General features: G+C 48.9%; 1 protein-coding gene across 1 annotated transcript; it reads left to right on the top strand.

Moving 5' to 3' along the window:
* The first annotated feature begins 235 nt into the window (after positions 1 to 235).
* Positions 236 to 20,569, top strand: LOC134928660 (zinc finger protein 250-like). The gene is made up of 4 exons (XM_063924624.1): positions 236 to 353; positions 10,523 to 10,649; positions 17,390 to 17,491; positions 18,321 to 20,569. Exons 1-4 carry the CDS (start codon positions 330 to 332, stop codon positions 19,520 to 19,522), a joined length of 1,455 nt encoding a protein of 484 aa, XP_063780694.1. The 5' UTR covers positions 236 to 329; the 3' UTR covers positions 19,523 to 20,569.
* The last annotated feature ends 679 nt before the right edge of the window (positions 20,570 to 21,248 follow it).

Here is a 21,248-nt window from a genome sequence, read left to right as displayed (position 1 = left end):
ACAGTGTCTCTCTCACACAATCTCTCCCTCACAAACACACACAGTCTCTCACTCTATCACACACTCTGTCTCCCCCTCCCAGAGACAGTCTGTGGCTGTGCTGCCTGTGTGTACCAGCCAGCCCAGCACTGTGGGCGGGACTCGGGAGCCAGACAAGGGGGGCGGGGCCGGCGCGCAGGGCATCAGCGGGAGGTCACGTGACCGCAGTACCCGTCTCTCTCGCTCTCCTCCCCTCCCCCGGCCCCATCACTTCCTCTCGGCCGCCATTTTGTCAGTGTGAGGTAGTCACAGACACGAGCCGCGTTCCCGCCGCCGCTGCCGCAGCAGCCATGGCCGGAGTCCCGGGCCCCGAGGTGAGTGACAGGCTGGGGCCGCGCAGCTCGGTGTCCGGGCTTCCTTCCCGTATACACAGGGGTGGGGGGTGGAGCTGCACCAGTGGCCGCTATGTGCACGTAATTTACAGCCATGGATACACTGTGTACAGCTGTATGCTGCCTGCATATATTATACGTGTGTCTAATATATATATATATATATATATATATATATATATATATATATGTGTATGTGTATATATATATATATATATATATATATATAAATTTTACACAGGGGTGCTCCTGCAGAGATGGCAGCTATAGGCTTTGTGCATGGGTATACTGTGTGTGGGTCCAGTATGGCTGGGGATATAGATTTTGTTAGCCATGCAGCGTCGCATTGTACAGCTGGGCATACTGTTTATGTGAGTGTGATCATTCTATATGTATATATGTATCTAGTACTGTTGGGCACCCTGTATGCCCTATGGTGCTGCAGCTGGCACTATGGTACCTCAGAGTCCCAGGGCAGGACATGCACCGCTGGTGACGCACAGGCAGTGTATATAACATGTATGTACAGAGAGAGTTCAGGGTTCCATGTGTGTATAAGATAGCGGCAGTGTATACTCTGGCATTGCATGGGCCCGTCACCCTGTCCTGGCACGGACTATAATACAGAGAGGTTGGGCAGTCATGTTGAGGTAGCTGCCGGAGAGTCGTGTTTGTCTCATCAATACAGTGTAGGTGCAGGTACACCGCAGTGGGGGGGGGGATATAATTGTATATGTATGATTCCCTGCCAGTGTGTGTAATTCCAGGGCCCTTATATACACTCTGCATGATTTATGGGATATACCCTGTCTGAGGTATCATGGTGGATATTAGGCGTAACGTGTGTGGAGTATGTGTGCTGGTATAATGGAAGACGTCACTGGTTTTCCCTTGCACCAATGCCAGCACTACCATAATTTGTGCGCAGGCGATGCCCGGCAGATTCTGCTGAATTGGATTTCACCCATTGATAGATTGAGGCTTATGGGGGTGGGCTTCTCTTTTGTTCCTGCAACGCGCGAGTGTATATTGTGCATGAACCGATCTTGCCGTTTTGGAGCCTTTGGGGGTGATTCAGACCTGACGTGGGGGGACGCCCAGCACAGGGCTAGTCCACCCCACATGTCAGGCCCTACCCTGTCGTACAAGAACAAAAGCATCGCAAAGCGGCGATGCTTGTGTACTGTAGGTGTAGCTCCCAGCCAGCGCAGCTCCTGCGCGCTGGCAGGGAGCTACTCGACACTGCCCGGGTCGCAGCGGCTGCATGTGACGTCACGCAACTGCCACGGCCGCCCCCCCTCCCCAGCAGTCCGGGCACGCCTGCGTTGCCCGGACCGCGCCCCCCCCCCTAAACGGCAGCCAAGCGTCGCCGCCCCGCCCAGAGACCGCCTCTGCCTGTCAATCACAGGGCTAAGACAGCCGTTGGCTGCCTGTCATGCAGCGGCGCATGCGCACTTCAGACCTGATCGCTGCTGTGCGAACACGCCTCACAAAAAGATACTGGCTCGCTATCCCCTCACTGTGGAGCTAAGTAAAAATTGGGAGACACCCCCGCCAGTGGATTCGCAGGTGGCGCGTCTAGTGGTATCATCAGCTCTGCCGGTAACTACCGTCACGTCTCTGAAAGAACCGACTGATAAGCGCGTGGAGGGTTGTTTAAAGGCGATTTTACACCCAAGCAGGTGCTGCGCAACGGCCCACCATTGCAGCAACATGGGCTGCAGAGGCTATTGAAGCGTGGGCTCAGGAGTTGGAAGCTGAGATGTCTTCCAACGCTTCTGATCACGCTAGACAATGCTTATCGTATATTGTCTCAGCTTCTCATTACATTATTCTGGCGGCCAAGGCTTCTACTACGTCCATTCTGGCTCGCCGGATTATATGGTTGCGGTCCTGGTCCGTGGATCTGGACTCTAAGAAAACCCTGGAGGTACTCCCTTTTAAGGGAGACATCGTTTTCGGAGAAGACCTCAACAAGATAGTGGCTGACTTAGCTTCTGCTAAAACAGCTTGTCTACCTAGTACTGCTCCTTCGGTACCGAAGACTAAGGGGCCCTACTCATTTGACGATGCGCCGCCGAGGTGCCCGACGGCCGAAACGGCCGACGAGCGACCCGGCGGCGGGGGGGCAGTGACGGGGGGAGTGAAGTTTCTTCACTCCCCCCGTCACGCGGCTGCATTGAAGTGCAGGCAAATATGGACGAGATCGTCCATATTGGCCTGCATGCACAGCCGACGGGAGACCAGCGATGAACGAGCGCGGGGCCGCGCATCGTTCATCGCTGGAGTCTCCACACTGAAAGATATGAACGAGTTCTCGTTCATTTATGAACGAGATCGTTCATATCTTTCAGAAAATCGGCCAGTGTGTAGGGCCTATAAGAGTACTTCCTTTCGCTCCTTTCGTCCTTCAGGGAAATCAAAGGGTCAGGCGTACCCGAAACAGGCTCGCACTTCCAAACCAAAACGGGCCTGGCCTGCCCGTCGGCCTGCTTCCAAAACTGACGAGGGGCTGCCTGTCAGCCTGCTTCCAAGACTTGACAAGCCTGCCGCATGACGGGGCGGGCCTCCCTCTGGGGGATCCCAGGGTGGGGCGCCGACTTCTAGCGTATACCCAAGAATGGTTGAAGACCACTTCGGATGCCTGGGTACGGGAAGTAGTCACTCGAGGTTACGCCGTGTCCTTCAAAAATCGTCCCCCTCATCGATTTGGTCTGACAGACGTCTCTTCGGATCAAGTGAACGCAAAAACTCTTAATTCGGTGGTACATTCCCTCCTGGACACAGGAGTGGTAGTACAGGTGCCTCTGGCTCAGAGAGGCAAGGGGTACTATTCACCGCTGTTCCTAGTCCCGAAACCGTATGGGTCCTCCCGGCCCATTCTCAACCTCAAGTCCTTGAACAAATTTGTGAGGGTCTCCAAATTTCATATGGAAACGCTTCGCTCTATTCTGGCCTTGGAACCTGGGGATTAATAGGGTCTCCTTGGACATACAGAATGCTTACCTGCATATTCCCATTGCGGTTGGCACCCTCCATTACCAATTTCTGGCGTTACCTTTTGGTTTGGCCACGGCTCCGCGAGTCTTCACCAAGGTCATGGCGGTAATGACGGCTGTACTCCGCCGTTAAGGGGTCAGGATCCTACCATACTTGGACGACTTGTTGATCCTGGCAAATTCCCCAGAAATTCTCATACGCCATCTGGATCTGACTATCCAGTTTCTGCAAGCCCACGGGTGACATCAACTGGAAGAAAACTTCCCTGGTCCCTGCTCAGAGCATGGTGCACCTGGGGGCGTTGTTGGACACTCACAACCAACTGTTGTTCTTGTCTCAGGAGAAAGTCCTGAAGCTTCAGGACAGGATTCCATGCTTCCTATCTCATTCGCAAGTGTCGATACATTCGGCAATGCAAGTGCTAGGTCTCATGGTGTCGGCTTTCGACATGGTGGGGTACGCACCATTCCATTCCCGCCCTCTGCAGAAGCTAATTCTTGCCAAGTGGGATGGCCTGCCTCACCGGATCAGGTCTCAAATTATCTCCTTGTCTCCGGAGGTCTGACTGTCACTGAGCTGGTGGCTTCAGGACCAACAATTGAGCAGGGGTCGTCCCTTCTGTATCTCCAACTGGGTCCTTCTGACAACGGATGCCAGTCTGAGAGGTTGGGGCACGGTGCTGGAGCAACACTCCCTTCAGGGTCGGTGGACCAAGGAGGAGTCTCTCCTCCCGATAAACATTCTGGAGTTGCGGGCTGTGTTCAACTCATTGAACTTGGCCCAGCATTTAATACAGAACAGACCTGTTCAAGTACAGTCGGACAACGTCACCACGGTGACGTACATCAATCATCAAGGCGGCACTCGAAGCCGCATGGCAATGAGGGAAGTATCAAGGATTCCTCAGTGGGCGGAACGCCATCTGCCAGCCATATTTGCAGTATTCACTTCGGGGGGGTCCTAAACTGGGAAGCGGACTTTCTTAGTCGTTAGGACGTACACGCCGGAGAGTGGAGTCTCCATCCAGAAGTGTTTCAACTCCTCGTGGACAGGTGGGGCCTTCAAGATGTGGACCTGATGGCGTGTCGACACAATCACAAGGTTCCGGTCTTCGGAGCAAGGACAAGGGATTCTCTAGCAGCGTTCGTGGACGCACTGGCAATTCCATGGAATTTTCAGCTGCCATACGGGTTCCCTCCGGAATCGCTCCTGCCCAGAGTAATAAGGAAGTTCAAGCGAGAAGGAGGAATCCTACTTCTGATCGCTCCCGCATTGCCCAGACAGCATTGGTTCTCAGACCTTCAGGGTCTCTCGATAGAGCGTCCTCTTCTACTTCCACAGCGCCGAGTACTCCTTGTTCAGGGCCCCTGTGTATATCAGGATTTAGCCCGGTTGGCTTTGACGGCGTGGCTCTTGAAGCTTCCGTCTTGAGGGCCAAAGGTTTTTCTGAGGCGGTCATTCAAAACATTATATGTTTAATATAGAAGCGCTCTGTGATATTTTGCCGCTCATGCAAGAAAATTAACCAAAATAGGTGCTCTGGTGCAGACTGGGTCACTGTTCTAATGCTGCTGCTAAATACACAGGGTTAGTCAGTCCTGTGAACACCAAGAAGCATAAAAACAATATAAAATAGCAGCGCTTAAGTGTACAAACTAGCAGACATAGATGGATTGAATGAAGGGAAAATCAACATTTATTAAAATACTCTGATAAAAAAAAAATAGTAAAAATCAATACTTTCACCGACAAAGCTTTTCAATTAATGTGTCCGTTCCTGTTGATATTAACTGGACCAACAATTGGTGTGGAAATTTTTATGAGCTGGTGGCACAGTCCCAATAGTTACTTTACCGCTCTTGCGCCGCTGGAGGAAAAAGTCCCTTTGGAATGTACTTCAGTTAAGGGTTGATGCTGTATTCATGTATCCTCACCAGAATGCGGAGCCTTTTTTTTTTTTTTGCGGGGTAGGGCTCAAATTAGTCTGAAGTTAAGTCCGTTCACCAAAGTGTTGTAAAGGTCCAGTATGGTCTGGGCACTCGTAAAACAGCACGTAGTCGGTGAAAGAGGTGATACTTGACGCGTTTCGCTGGTCCATGCAGCTTTTTCAATACTTCTAAAATGTCTGTTTGAAGTGTCAAACCAGTCCTGGAGTAGCAGAAGCTTCTCTCTGGCAGACTGCTCTATGGTCTGCCTAATGTTAGTTACCTGTCATACGAGGCCACTCCTAAACTCCCAAATAAACTTGTCCAACTCTCACCTCTCTAACGCGTTTCGGGCTTAGAAGCCCTTTGACAAAGGTCTTCTAAGCCCGAAACGCGTTGGTAAGAGATGGAGGTAGGAGACGCGGGTTGACGTCATTGAGCGCATGGCACACCAGCATGCTCACACATCGCCGGCGGGAGGGAACCCGGTTAGCGGCTCACGAGAGGTAGGGAAAGCAGGGACAGCTAGTGTGGGACTCTCATACAAAAGTCACTACTACCTGATTCCGGATATTAAAATCGGAACCCTCAATACTCCATACTTAATACCTCCAAACACCTCTACAAAAAAAAAAAAAAAAGGGCTGTAAACATTAATAACATTTCTTTTTACAGGTATGAGCGGCAAAATATCACAAAGCGCTTCTATATTAAACATATAAATGCTATAAATATATAAGCGCAGTATCAATTACATATTTCAGGTCATTCAAAACATGTTGAAGGCCCGGAAACCGGCTTCTCCTCAGATTTACCATAGGGTCTGGAATTCTTACTTTGCTTGGTGCGCATCTAACAATGATGACGCTTACAAGTTTAGTACGGCCAAACTTTTGGCCTTTCTACAACAGGGCCTGGACTTGGGCCTTCGTCTGGCCTCCAAGGTTCATATTTCTGCCTTGTCAGTTTGGTTCCAGAGGAAAATTGCGACGTTACCTGATGTACATACGTTCACTCAGGGTGTGTTGCGGATTTAACCTCCCTATGTCCCGCCTGTGGCCCCTTGGGACTTGTCGGTGGTTTTGGAGGCGTTGCAAGGGTCTCCATTTGAGCCTCTTGAATCTGCAGACCTTAAGTGGCTTTCTCTTAAAGTGTTGTTTCTGCTGGCTATAGCCTCTGGTAGACTGGTGTCGGATTTGGGTGCCTTACCTTGTAGGTCACCATATCTGATTTTTCACCGTGATCGGGCGGTTCTTAGAACACGTCCCGGGTATTTACCTAAGGTGGCTTCTTCTTTCCACCTTAATCAGTAGAGTGTGGTTCCGGCCTTTGCCTCTCCTGAATTGTCTTCCAAAGAGCGGTCTTTGGATGTGGTACGGGCTCTCCATATCTACGTGAAGAGAACTGCCTACATCAGGAAGTCGGATTCTCTTTGTTCTGTTTGGTTTTCACTAACGTGGCTGGCCTGCTCACAAGCAGACCCTGGCCAGATGGATTAGAATGGTGATTGCACATGCTTATGTGAGGGCTGGTCTGTCAGCTCCTGTTCACATTACGGCCCATTCTACTCGGTCTGTTGGACCTTCTTGGGCGGCCCGCCGTGGTGCGACCCTTGAACAGTTGTGCAAGGCGGCTACGTGGTCCTCTGTGAACACGTTCATAAGGTTCTATGCCTTCGATACCGCCGCTTCCCAGGATGCTTCCTTTGGACGCTGGGTTCTTGTGCCCGCTACAGTGCGTCCCCTCCCATGAGGAACTGCTTTAGGACATCCCCGATGTCATTCCCTGTGGAGCCAAGTGTACCCCGCAGCAGAAAACGAGATTTATGGTAAGAACTTATCGTTGTTAAATCTTTCTGCGAGGTACACTGGGCTCCACAGGGCGCCCACCCTGACGCACTTAGCTTCTTTGGGTTGGTAAGGCATTAGCCGCTGACACCCTTTCCTGTCGGGAGAGTGTGGTGTTTGTGGCTACTAACAGTTGTCATGTCTTTTACCTGCTACTGCATTGGACTGGTTAAAAAAACTGAGCTCCTGTGCACGGAGGCGGGGTTATAGAGGACGTGGCGCTATGCATTCTGGGAAGAAGGTCAAAGCTTTGAGCCTGTTGGTACCTCGGATCAAGATCCTACTCTACACCCCAATGTCATTCCCTGTGGAGCCCAGTGTACCTCGCAGAAAGATTTAACAGTATGTTCTTACCATAAATCTTATTATTTTTTTATTATTTTTTAAAGCGGTAAAAGATAATTGTCTGATTCCCTCATTCTGACCATCTTATGCATATGGAACCCTTAAACTCCGGGTAAAAAGTTCCTTGTGTCTAAACGTTTAGCTTCCTGTTACCCCATTCCTGCGGATGATTGTGCTAAGGGGTAGGCTCCCCCTCCGGTAGATTCTAGTATTGCTATGCTTGCCTCATTGAAAGAACCCACTGATAGACGGATTGGAAATTGCCTTATGTCTATTTTCTCTTCTCACCGTTGCTGTTACCAGACCAACCGTGGCTGCTGCATGGGCTGCAAAAGTCATGTAATCATGGTTCCAGGCCCTAGAGGAGGAATTACCCTCGGATATTTCTGAGGCTTGCATGTCATACTTGGCTCTTATACGGCAAGCAGCTGCCTACATCTGTGAGGCATCATCTTATGCCGGAGTATTGGCAGCTACCACCTCGGTACTGGCACGGCGCATTTTCTGGCTCCGTTCCTGGAAGGCTGACCTTCATTCCAAGAAAATTTAGTAATTTCTACCCTTCACTGGTGATGTGGTATTTGGGGAAGAACCAAACAACATTGTCACTGCACTAGCTGCAGCTAAGACTGTCTTCCTCCCGTCTATATCAACTCCGCTTGCTCTGAGTTCTAGTTTTCATACCTTTCACCTAGTGTTCACTCTAGGATTTTTTTAGGGCGGGGTGCTGAGCATTGAGGAGGGCACATTTTCATTTTGAAGGGCACATTTTTGAGGTGACATAGCGCATATATTTATAGTTTTTATACATATATTTTCCCCTTAATGTATCATTTACCCCTACAAACATATAGGACACCCATGTAACACCTAACATCTGTACTGAGAAAAATACTATATTTGTCCAGTCTTCTTGAAAGAATGGCTACAGTATATACATAAGTAGATAATAATAAATGTCTTCACTGCTGAAGTAGTTATAATCCTTATGTGTTATAAAACAGAACAGTTAAGCAGAGGGTTAAAATATACAGTATAGGTACAAAATAAGTCTGTTCTTCTACTAGGGAAATAGTGTAAGCAGCACATGCTCACTGCTTACCCTGTTCTTTCCCTCTATATCAGAGTGCTGTGTTATGCCGGCAGCCACAGCAGTGATGCCATTTACAGTCCCTCCTCTGCCATCCAGTTCATTAAGAATAGAAATTGTTTCCAACTTCAGAGGTGGGCAAGGAGTAGACAACTACATTGTAACATGCACTCTGCCTGTTGCATTCTGTATACAAGGGGGCGATTTATGATCCTGCAGGGTGCTTTTTCACATCCCAAAAATGGGCAGGGTGCACCCTGCTGAAACAGCCTAGATGGAACACTATTTCACCCTCAAGGCAAAGCAAAGGGTCAATCTTTCCCCAGAAAAGCTTCTGCCACTAAAAGTAAGCCCAAGGCACAAGCAACCCTGGACTGTACATCCACTTCCTGCAAAAACTGACAAACACGCAGAATGAAGGGGAGGCTGTCCTCCTGGGGGACACTTTCTTCACTTTGTGCATGTCTGGGCTCTGACCACTTCAGATGCCTGGGTGCAAAAAGTGGTCTTTCATGGGTACGCCCCACATTTTTTTTGCACAAGTCTTCCCTTAGAACTCCAAAAGGCTCTAATTCTGCAACAAGTTGTGCAATCAGACTCGGACGTGGTTTTGGCTCTTCATATCTGTGTTGTCCGAACCAATTCCCTAAGGAGAACGGATTCCCTCTTCATCATGGTTGGCCAGATGAATTAGGATAGCAATGGCACAAGCATACGCTCAGGCTGGTTTTCTAGTCCCAACTTCTCTGCCCATTCTACTTGGTCTGTTGGACTGCCATGGGCGGTGCGCTGTGCTTTGTCCGCTGAACAGTTGGGCAATACCTGTCCCCGTCATTCACACCCCACCTTACTTGTCTCCCTGACATGAAACCCAGCTCTCATTTTAGAGAACATGAAATTAAGTGACGGTAATGTAAAACCTTGTATACGTTACTCATTAGGAGTACTGTGGAACAATGTCCTGACACTTTTACATTAGAATAAGAACAAAAAAAGAAACGGCCAGCTTTTGGCGGAGTGATGTAAAAGCTGCGATTTCTGCTATTCAATCTTTTACCGTGATTTTCTAATTGAATAAATGGTTTTATGCAACTGAAAATAGTTAAGTACTGTACATTAAGTTCCTTTGTCTGTCACTCAATGCTTTCCTGCTGCACAGCTAGAGGGGGATCGGTGGTTACACATTTCATACCTTTACAGATGTCACAATTACAGCGTGAACCTTTTTGTTACTAATAAATATTATATATTATACTGCTGTAACACATGCAGAGTCCTAATAAGAGGGAAGTTTTCTTTTTCAGCTTCTTTCCTAGTGTATTTAGTATTATTTGTGAGAGGGGGGGGGGCAAATACATAAAGTATTCCTTTCTTACAATGTCCCTCATCTGTTAGTACAGGTCTACTGTGCCACGGGAGCCCACGCTGTAGCCCGCAGAATGTGGGTAGCCACCAACTTGCCCTTGTACCACAAGTAGTATAAAGCCATTGGTACCAACTGTAACCTTCGTGTTGCTGGTTTATTATGTCCAGCATTTGGAGCTGGTGTGAGGTTGTGCGTCTTCAGCAGCGTGATGAGTGCAATGGAAGATGCTGCACTCGAAGTAAATGTTACAGAAATTGTGGAAGATTTTTTTTTTTCCCCCCTCTGTCACAATAGAAGTTCTGGAAATGTTTTAGTAAATGTGCTTATTGACCGTTGGTTGGGTTGAAGGTGATGAAACCTCTTAATCTGCAATATTCATAATTGCAATACAAATTAGATCGGAAACTAGAGCTCCCAGGGAAATTCGGGAGAAGGGATTTGTGAGGGGCATCTTCATACAGAAGTCATTGCAGGAACAATTTATACTCTGATATTTATTTGTAGCAATAGCCCTGCTGAGGCTTTATTGGCGTCTGTGGCACTTCCGTCATGCAATGCTTGTTTTTTTTTTTTTGCAGGTTTCGGTGTCGTTTGATGATGTTGCAGTAATCTTCTCTGGGGAAGAGTGGGAGCTGCTGAATAAGCAGCAGAGGGCGCTCTATATGGAGGTGATGAAAGAAAACTACGAGCACTTCATCTTTTTAGGCAAGTTATCATGTCACTCTTTTTCCTGTCCATGTGAGAGAGGCCACCGTACCGTTACTGATTTGTATAATCCCATCTCGATGGCTGATTTGTTGTAATATTTCTGCAGGATAACTTGATGTATGAACATGTGTATACCTCCACTCTGTGTAAATAATGCAAGTACACCCTAGAGATGACCCAGGCTTCTCATGGAGGAATGGAATAACCTTGAATGTGTCTCCTACACATTATAAAGCGTAACACACAACAATTATAAGTAATTATTATATCATTGAATCAGGCGCTTTGTTAGCAAGATCAATAAAAAGCAAATTTGGTCACCTGTATAAAATCATACTATTTATAATATTATAAAGCGCACTCCAGAGAACGTCTTCTCTCTCACATCAGCCGCCGTCTATGTTCCCTGCCACATGAACACATACTGGGGTTACATTCAGAAAGCCCTACCCAATATCTAGAATATCCTTCCTGCTGAGCAGTGAGTGACGTGTTGCTGAGCTTGGCAGTATACAGATACTTTCTGATGAGTTCTCAGCTGTTCCTTGTAGTTCATCTTTTTGTATTTTCTCTAGCGTCCTAAGTGGATGCTGGGGACTCCGTAAGGACCATGGGGAATAGCGGCTCCGCAGGAGACTGGGCACATCTAAAGAAAGCTTTAGGACTATCTGGTGTGCACTGGCTCCTCCCCCTATGACCCTCCTCCAAGCCTCAGTTAGATCTCTGTGCCCGAACGAGAAGGGTGCACACTAGGGGCTCTCCTGAGCTTCTTAGTGAAAGTTTTAGTTTAGGTTTTTTATTTTCAGTGAGACCTGCTGGCAACAGGCTCACTGCATCGAGGGACTAAGGGGAGAAGAAGCGAACTCACCTGCGTGCAGAGTGGATTGGGCTTCTTAGGCTACTGGACATTAGCTCCAGAGGGACGATCACAGGCCCAGCTTGGATGGGTCCCAGAGCCGCGCCGCCGGCCCCCTTACAGAGCCAGAAGGCAGAAGAGGTCCGGAAAATCGGCGGCAGAAGACGTCCTGTCTTCAACAAGGTAACGCACAGCACTGCAGCTGTGCGCCATTGCTCTCAGCACACTTCACACTCCGGTCACTGAGGGTGCAGGGCGCTGGGGGGGGCGCCCTGAGACGCAATAATAAACACCTTGGATGGCAAAAAATGCATCACATATAGCTCCTGGGCTATATGGATGCATTTAACCCCTGCCAAAATACATAAAAAAACGGGAGATAGGCTCCGCCCCCTTATCGGCGGCCTTATCTCCTCAGCACACTGGCGCCATTTTCCCTCACAGCTCCGTTGGAGGGAAGCTCCCTGGCTCTCCCCTGCAGTCACTACACTACAGAAAGGGTTAAAAAAGAGAGGGGGGCACAAATTAGGCGCAGTATTAACTATACAGCAGCTATAAGGGGAAAAACACTTGTATAAGGTTATCCCTGTATATATATAGCGCTCTGGTGTGTGCTGGCAAACTCTCCCTCTGTCTCCCCAAAGGGCTAGTGGGGTCCTGTCCTCTATCAGAGCATTCCCTGTGTGTGTGCTGTATGTCGGTACTTTTGTGTCGACATGTATGAGGAGAAAAATGATGTGGAGACGGAGCAGATTGCCTGTAATAGTGATGTCACCCCCTAGGGGGTCGACACCTGAGTGGATGAACTGTTGGAAGAAATTACGTGACAGTGTCAGCTCTGTATAAAAGACAGTGGTTGACATGAGACAGCCGGCTACTCAGCTTGTGCCTGTCCAGACGTCTCATAGGCCGTCAGGGGCTCTAAAGCGCCCGTTACCTCAGATGGCAGATATAGACGCCGACACGGATACTGACTCCAGTGTCGACGGTGAAGAGACAAATGTGACTTCCAGTAGGGCCACACGTTACATGATTGAGGCAATGAAAAATGTTTTACACATTTCTGATAATACGAGTACCACCAAAAAGGGGTATTATGTTCGGTGAGGAAAAACTACCTGTAGTTTTCCTGAATCTGAGAAATTAAATGAGGTGTGTGATGATGCGTGGGTTTACCCCGATAACAACTGATAATTTCTAAAATGTTATTGGCATTATATCCTTTCCCGCCAGAGGTTAGGGTGCGTTGGGAAACACCCCCTAGGGTGGATAAAGCGCTCACACGCTTGTAAGGGCTCTATCCTCTCCTGAGATGGCCGCCCTTAAGGATCCTGCTGATAGAAAGCAGGAGGGTATCCTAAAATGTATTTACACACATACTGGTGTTATACTGCGACCAGCAATCGCCTCAGCCTGGATGTGCAGTGCTGGGTTGGCGTGGTCGGATTCCCTGACTGAAAATATTGATACCCTAGATAGGGACAGTATATTTTTGCCTATAGAGCATTTGAAAGATGCATTTCTATATATGCGTGATGCACAGCGGAATATTTGCCGACTGGCATCAAGTCTAAGTGCGTTGTCCATTTCTACCAGTAGAGGGTTATGGACACGTTAGTGGTCAGGTGATGCGTATTCCAAACGGCATTTGGAAGTATTGCCTTATTAAGGGGAGGAGTTATTTGGGGTCGGTCTTTCAGACCTGGTGGCCACGGCAACAGCTGGGAAATCCACGTTTGTACCCCAGGTCGCCTCTCAACATGAGAAGACGCCGTATTATCAGGCGCAGTCTTTTCGTGGATAAGCGGGCAAAAGGTTCCTCATTTCTGTTCCGTGACAGAGGGAGAGGAAAAAGGCTGCAGATATCAGCCAGTTCCCAGGAACAGAAACCCTCTCCCGCCTCTGCCAAGCCCTCAGTATACGCTGGGGCTTTACAAGCAGAATCAGGCACGGTGGGGGGCCCGTCTCAATGAATTTCAGCGCGCAGTGGGCTCACTCGCAAGTAGACCCCTGGATCCTTCAGGTGATATCTCAGGGGTACAAATTAGAATTCGAGACGTCTCCCCCTCGCCGTTTCCTAAAGTCGGCTTTACCGATGTCTCCTTCTGACAGGGAGACAGTTTTGGAAGCCATTCACAAGCTGTATTCCCAGCAGGTGATAATCAAGATACCCCTCCTGCAACAGGGAACGGGGTATTATTCCACACTGTTGTGGTACCGAAGCCGGACGGCTCGGTGAGACCAATTCTAAATCTAAAATCTTTGAACACTTACATACAAAGGTTTAAATTTCAAGATTGAGTCACTCAGAGCAGTGATTGCGAACCTGGAAGAAGGGGACTACATGATGTCTCGGGACATCAAGGATGCTTACCTTCATGTCAAAATTTACCCTTCTCACCAAGGGTACCTCAGGTTTATGGTACAGAACTGTCACTATCAGTTCAGACGCTGCCGTATGGATGGTCCACGGCACCCCGGGTCTTTACCAAGGTAATGGCCGAAATGATGATATTCCTTCAAAGGAAGGGAATTTTAGTTATCCCTTACTTGGACAATTCCCTGATAAGGGTAAGATCCAGGGAACAGTTGGAGGTCGGTGTAGCACTATCTCAGGTAGTGTTGCTGCAGCACGGTTGGATTCTCAATATTCCAAAATCGCAGCTGGTTCCGACGACTTGTCTTCTGTTCCTAGGGATGATCCTGGACACAGTGCAGAAAAAGGTGTTTCTCCCGGAGGAGAAAGCCAGGGAGTTATCCGAGCTAGTCAGGAACCTCCTAAAACCGAGCCAAGTCTCAGTGCATTAATGCACAAGGGTTCTGGGTAAAATGGTGGCTTCCTACGAAGCAATCCCATTCGGCAGATTCCACGCAAGAACTTTCCAGTGGGACCTGCTGGACAAATGGTCCGGGTCGCATCTTCAGATGCATCAGCGGATAACCCTGTCACCAAGGACAAGGGGTCCCTCCTGTGGTGGTTGCAGAGTGCTCATCTTCTAGAGGGCCGCAGATTCGGCATTCAGGACTGGGTCCTGGTGACCACGGATGCCAGCCTGCGAGGCTGGGGAGCAGTCACACAGGGAAGGAATATCCAGGACTTATGGTCAAGCCTGGAGACATCACTTCACATAAATATCCTGAAGCTAAGGGACATTTACAATGCTCTAAGCTTAGCAAGACCTCTGCTTCAAGCTCAGCCGGTGTTGATCCAGTCGGACAACATCACGGCAGTCACCCACGTAAACAGACAGGGTGGCACAAGAAGCAGGAGGGCAATGGCAGAAGCTGCAAGGATTCTTCGCTGGGCGGAAAATCATGTGATAGCACTGTCAGCAGTATTCATTCCGGGAGTGGATAACTGGGAAGCAGACTTCCTCAGCACGACCTCCACCCGGGAGAGTGGGGACTTCACCCAGAAGTCTTCCACATGATTATAAACCGTTGGGAAAAACTCGACAGGTATTGCGCCAGGTCCAGGGACCCTCAGGCAATAGCTGTAGACGCTCTGGTAACACCGTGGGTGTACCAGTCAGGGTATGTGTTCCCTCCTCTGCCTCTCATACCCAAGGTACTGAGATTGATAAGATGGAGAGGAGTAAGCACTATATTCGTGGCTCCGGATTGGCCAAGAAGGACTTGGTAACCGGAACTTCAAGAGATGCTCACGGAGGATCCGTGGCCTCTACCTCTAAGAAGGGACCTGCTCCAGCAAGGACCCTGTCTGTTCCAAGACTTACCGCGGCTGCGTTTGACGGCATGGCGGTTGAACGCCGGATCCTGAAGGAAAAAAGGCATTCCGGATGAAGTCATCCCTATCCTGATCAAAGCCAGGAAGGATGTAACCGCAAAAACATTATCACCGCAATTGGCGAAAATATGTTGCGTTGTGCGAGGCCAGTAAGGCCCGACGGTGGAAATTCAACTGGGTCGATTCCTACATTTCCTGCAAACAGGAGTGTCTATGGGCCTGAAATTGGGGTCCATTAAGGTTCAAATTTCGGCCCTGTCAGTTTTCTTCCAAAAAGAACTAGCTTCAGTCCCTGAAGTTCAGACGTTTGTAAAAGGGGTACTGCATATACAGCCTCCTTTTGTGCCTCCAGTGGCACCTTGGGATCTCAATGTAGTTTTGGGTTCCAAAAGTCACATTGGTTTGAACCACTTAAATCTGTGGAGTTAAAATATCTCACATGGAAAGTGGTCATGCTGTTGGCCCTGGGCTGGGCCAGGCGCGTGTCAGAATTGGCGGCTTTATCCTGAAATAGCCCTTATCTGATGTTCCATTCGGACAGGGCGGAATTAAGGACTCGTCCTCAGTTTCTCCCTAAGGTGGTTTTCAGCGTTTCACCTGAACCAACCTATTTGTGGTGCCTGCGGCTACTAGGGACTTGGAGGACTCCAAGTTGCTAGACGTTGTCAGGGCCCTGAAAATATGTTTCCAGGAGGGCTGGAGTCAGGAAATCTGACTCGCTGTTTATCCTGTATGCACCCAACAAGCTGGGTGCTCCTGCTTCTAAGCAGACTATTGCTTGTTGGATTTGTAGTACAATTCAGCTTGCACATTCTGTGGCAGGCCTGCCACAGCCAAAAATCTGTAAATGCCCACTCCACAAGGAAGGTGGGCTCATCTTGGGCGGCTGCCCGAGGGGTCTCGGCTTTACAACTTTGCCGAGCAGCTACTTGGTCAGGAGCAAATACGTTTGTAAAATTCTACAAAATTGATATCCTGGCTGAGGAGGACCTGGAGTTCTCTCATTTGGTGCTGCAGAGTCATCCGCACTCTCCCGCCCGTTTGGGAGCTTTGGTATAATCCCCATGGTCCTTACGGAGTCCCCAGCATCCACTTAGGACGTTAGAGAAAATAAGAATTTACTTACCGATAATTCTATTTCTCATAGTCCGTAGTGGATGCTGGGCGCCCATCCCAAGTGCGGATTGTCTGCAATACTTGTACATAGTTATTGTTACAAAAATCGGGTTATTATTGTTGTGAGCCATCTTTCAGAGGCTCCTCTGTTATCATGCTGTTAACTGGGTTCAGATCACAGGTTATACGGTGTGATTGGTGTGGCTGGTATGAGTCTTACCCGGGATTCAAAATCCTTCCTTATTGTGTACGCTCGTCCGGGCACAGTATCCTAACTGAGGCTTGGAGGAGGGTCATAGGGGGAGGAGCCAGTGCACACCAGATAGTCCTAAAGCTTTCTTTAGATGTGCCCAGTCTCCTGCGGAGCCGCTATTCCCCATGGTCCTTAGGGAGTCCCCAGCATCCACTACGGACTATGAGAAATAGAATTATCGGTAAGTAAATTCTTATTTTCTACGTTTATACGGACTGCCCATTTTGCACAGAGCTTCTAAATTCTTCAGTTTGAGGTACTTACCACGGGCTTGTAGCCTTGGACTTTAACACCTAGAGCTGTTCTGTTGCATCGTGAGGTTAGACCCTGGCTGACGCCCCCTAACCCGTAATTTCTGGGTTATGGGTTAACAAAGCCCCACTTGACGCGGATTTCTGTTTAATCCTCAAGAAATCTCTGGTAAGTGCAGCCTGCGAGCTGCAATTGAATAGCCCTGGGCACTGCTACAAGCCCATGGTACGTACCGCAGCTAATAGGATCCGGCCCTCTTATAGCATTTCTATACCGGTAACGAACTCTTCCACTGGGCCTGAGAGCTCGCTTTTCTTTACACTTCCCAAGGATTCTCTGATATAATGTGATCTGCCAACATCTTGTGTCTTAGAACAATAGGAGCTACATATCACTAAGGGTACCTAATGTTTCATTCTTTATTTGATTTAAAAAAAAATTATATTTATTTGATTTTACAAGAACTTCAGAATTTAAGGAAACGTCACTGACTGATGAACTTTTCCCCATAGGCTGTAAGGTCCCCATCATCCTGTCATGGCTGCAGAACGCTGATGTGGCCGCCAAAGAAGCCGCCGCTTGTCCAGCATTACCTGTCCCGACTGATGCAAAAGGTGCGACATTGTATTCCGTCATTTTCCACTCGTGTGTTTGGCCAGATAATTATTCCAGCATCTGTCTCTGTATATGGAGCCACAGCAGTCTGTGCCAGGAGAGACCTGTGTAAGACAGCTCTGTCTCTATAGATCCACCTATGCAACTATATACTGTGTCAGTCTGTTCAATCTAATACCCCTTTTCCACTAAAAGCACGGGTCGCAGCCTTGTCTCCTGACACAGCTGCGACCCGTGCTACAGCCCCTTTTGAACAGCGCTCACCAACCCGGCAGATCACATGGTCTCCCAGCGCCGCCCTCCCTATACACTGTGAACGGGAGCCGTGTCGCCTCGACGCGGCACCCGTTCACACTAGACAGCTAGGCTAGCTACCCGGGTAGGATTCCCGGATCACTTGATCCGGGAATTTGCCTGGGAACCCTTTTCCACTAGGGCAAGACACTGGTAAATGCGCGCCCCCGCTCATTTATCCGTGTTTCTAAGAGCTAGTGGAAAAGGGGTATAAATGATTTTGTTGATAGCTGGTCATAAATTGTCCTAACATCACCATCTGGCTTTTAGTCCATACGTATTTATGCTTTCAAGGACAAATTAACATTTGCTGATATAGTCTGAGCCTCCAGGGTTCCTGTGCTTATGTGCTGTGGGAACTCCAGCTTTCACCGCAATGGTTCTAACGCCCACAGTAGAGCATCCTTTTGCTATGAGACCATTTCAGAACAGCAGTGTTTTGTTCTGGTTCCTTCTAGATATTTACAGAAAGTGTGAGGTTGTGTTTCTGTATATGACTGGTATATTGATGGTGCACCATTATGTCTGTTACAGGTCCTACAGCTAGGCGCAAGAGGACATCCGATAGCTCTGCAAAGGAGAACAGGGCTGTTATAACGCAGGAGGCTCCTGCTGAGAAGCCAGCAAAGAAACGCTCAAAAAGAGTCCGATGGGATGACAGTCAGGGGGAGCAGAAACTGGTTGCGAGCAGCTATGAGTCCCAGGGTGATCCCATTTTGTCACCTCATGGCAGGAACCTGAGACAGCGCAAACAGTTCTACTGCTCGGAGTGTGAGAAATGTTTCAGATACAACTCTGCTTTGGAAGCCCATCTCCGGGTCCACAGTGGGGATAAGCCTCATAAATGTGACCTCTGCAAGGAGACCTTCAGTTACAAGTCTGCCCTGATTGTGCACCGCAGGCAGCATTCTCAGGCCTCCACAAGCACGGCCGCAGCCATGCCAACAAGCAGCTTACCAGAAGCTGCTACTGCAGTCGTAGGTAAAAGCTCCACTCCCAAACCCAGTACCAATACAGCCTCCGTACCAGATTCAGCAGATGCCGAGACGGCCTCTAGTACTAGCAGTAACGTGCCTTCAAACTCCAGTGGGGGCTCCCCGTCAGCATCGGGTGAAAAGCCGCTTAAGTGCAACTTCTGTGAGAAAAGGTTCAATGACCGTTCAATTCTGGAAGCCCACCACCGAATCCACACCGGGAAGCTTGCCTACCCATGTGCTTTATGTGACGAGAGTTTCTCCAAGCCATCTCTGCTGGCAGCCCACAACAATACACACAAGGAAGGCAAACCATACCAGTGCGACCAGTGTGACAAGAACTTCAACGACCAATCTCTCCTTGTCGCCCACAAGAGAACCCACACTGGGGAGAAGCCTCACAAGTGCAGCCACTGCAACAAATGGTTCCCCAACCGCAGCAGCCTGGTGGAGCATGAGGAATGCCACCTGAAGCCCAAGCCATACAAGTGCCGCCACTGCGAAAAGAGCTTCAACGACAAGTCCTTGCTCATCACTCACGAGGGAGTGCACACAGACACTAAGCCCTTCAAGTGCCCTCAGTGCAACGAGAGCTTCTTCCTGAAGACGCAGCTGGTGTCTCACCAGGCAACACATGCCCCCGACAAGCCCTTTCCATGCAGCCAGTGCGAGAGGAGCTTCAATAAGAAAGAGACACTACTGGCTCATATCAGAGTCCACAATGTGCAGAACATGCAGACGCGCAAGCCTCGTAGGCAGTGAGTCTGCCGTGGATTTGATCATAACTTGGCAGAACTCTTCACTGAGATTGTGTAGCTACCCTTGTTATGGAAGCTGCCCTAGTTATGTGCGGCCTATTAACCTGCAGGGGGCATCACATATTTCTGCCCCGTGTTTGTATTATATGCATGGTATACCCTAGGACTGTGTGGACACAGCCCTCCATTACTTTATCACAAATGGCTGTACAGTGGGATCGGCATTTAGGATTGGAGGGCTAGAGTAACAGCTGCATTTGCTGTAACACTTAATGGGGGGAACTTCTGTGACGATGGAGTGATAAAGATGGCAATTATCGGAGCCGAAGTGACTAACATGGCGTTATGTGCTGCTTGTGCTGGCGGTGGATGTACTAGAACACCCATTCATGGCATGTAGTCTCTGCAAATACAATACTAGTGGCTACAGAAGACCTTACCCCTACGCCATTTTCCCTCCAGCCCCATCTTCATAGGTAACTGTTTAATGTCTACACGGAACACTCTACAGTGTGCCCCCTTACGTGGAGGGACTTTATGGGAGGTTTTAAAGATGATTTTTTTTTTGGGGGGGGGGTGGGGGGGTGTTATTGTCTAACAATGGAATGATCAGCAAGAACAGTTTTATGTTTTCACATTTTTCTTTATCTTCAGCATGTGATCGGACTACGGCATAAAATGGTCTCCAGTCACTGACTATGGGTGCGTCATATCTCGTGGCTGGCAGACGGATGGGTCATATCTCGTGGCTGGCAGACGGATGGGTCATATATCATGGCTGGCTCAGGCCTCACCATTGAGACTCATTGCACTTTTCAGCAAATGGTTATTCTCTTGCACAGTGACTTGAACACAGATTTGTGCGAGTAAAAGGCAGATGTGCTGCTTCCCGAGCTTTCTGCCATCTTTGTCACATCTGATCATTTAGCTTCTTGGGGCACTTTTTTTTTTTTTTTCCCCTCTTATTTGTGGGGTCTATTAATGTTTAAATGGATTATACTTTAAATGTGGTAGCTCCTCTCACAATAAATGGTAGTCTGTAGAGAAATTATGATGTTTGTACAACCATGTCTTTTACTCAGTTTTATAGAAAATAAAGCCTATATTTATTAAAGGCAAATATTTGCCCTTTAAGGGACATGTAAATCGTGATGTGGAAATGTCACCTATAATTGTGTGCACGGTAGCGGAATGGACGCACTACAGGTTTAGCATCAAGCCGACTTTCTGCTGCGGGGTACACTGGGCTCCACAAGGATTGGACAATGGGGTGTAGAGTAGGATCTTGATCCGAGGCACCAACAGGCTCAAAGCTTTGACTGTTCCCAGAATGCACAGCGCTGCCTCCTCTATAACCCCGCCTCCCAGCACAGGAGCTCAGTTTTGTAGTTGGTGCTGCAGTAAGCAGGCACTTAACAGAGGGACTGCTCCAGGCAGACCTAAGAAAAGCTTTTTATGAAGAAAAAGTGCAGACTTCAAGGGCAGCAAAAGTGTTACATGTCAGTGGACGTTCACGGATGCAGCTCCGGCTCTCCCCAGCGGCGCTGTACACTCCCGAGCCCTGGTTGCCGGGTACCTACAGCGGAGGCTCCGGTTTTCTTCACGTTAGACACACACGGCTGGGGCTCTCCAGGATCGCGTGGCCGCGCTTCGGGAGGTGGTGAGTGGGTCCCGCTTGCGGGATCCGGTCTTTATCGCCATCCGGCGCGGTCAGTGGGAGGGGGTCGGCC

Source organism: Pseudophryne corroboree, chromosome 5, assembly GCF_028390025.1.
Source record: "Pseudophryne corroboree isolate aPseCor3 chromosome 5, aPseCor3.hap2, whole genome shotgun sequence".
Lineage (NCBI taxonomy): Eukaryota > Metazoa > Chordata > Amphibia > Anura > Myobatrachidae > Pseudophryne > Pseudophryne corroboree.
The sequence above is the reverse complement of the archived record's forward strand: the minus strand, read 5'-3'. Positions and strand labels throughout refer to the sequence as shown.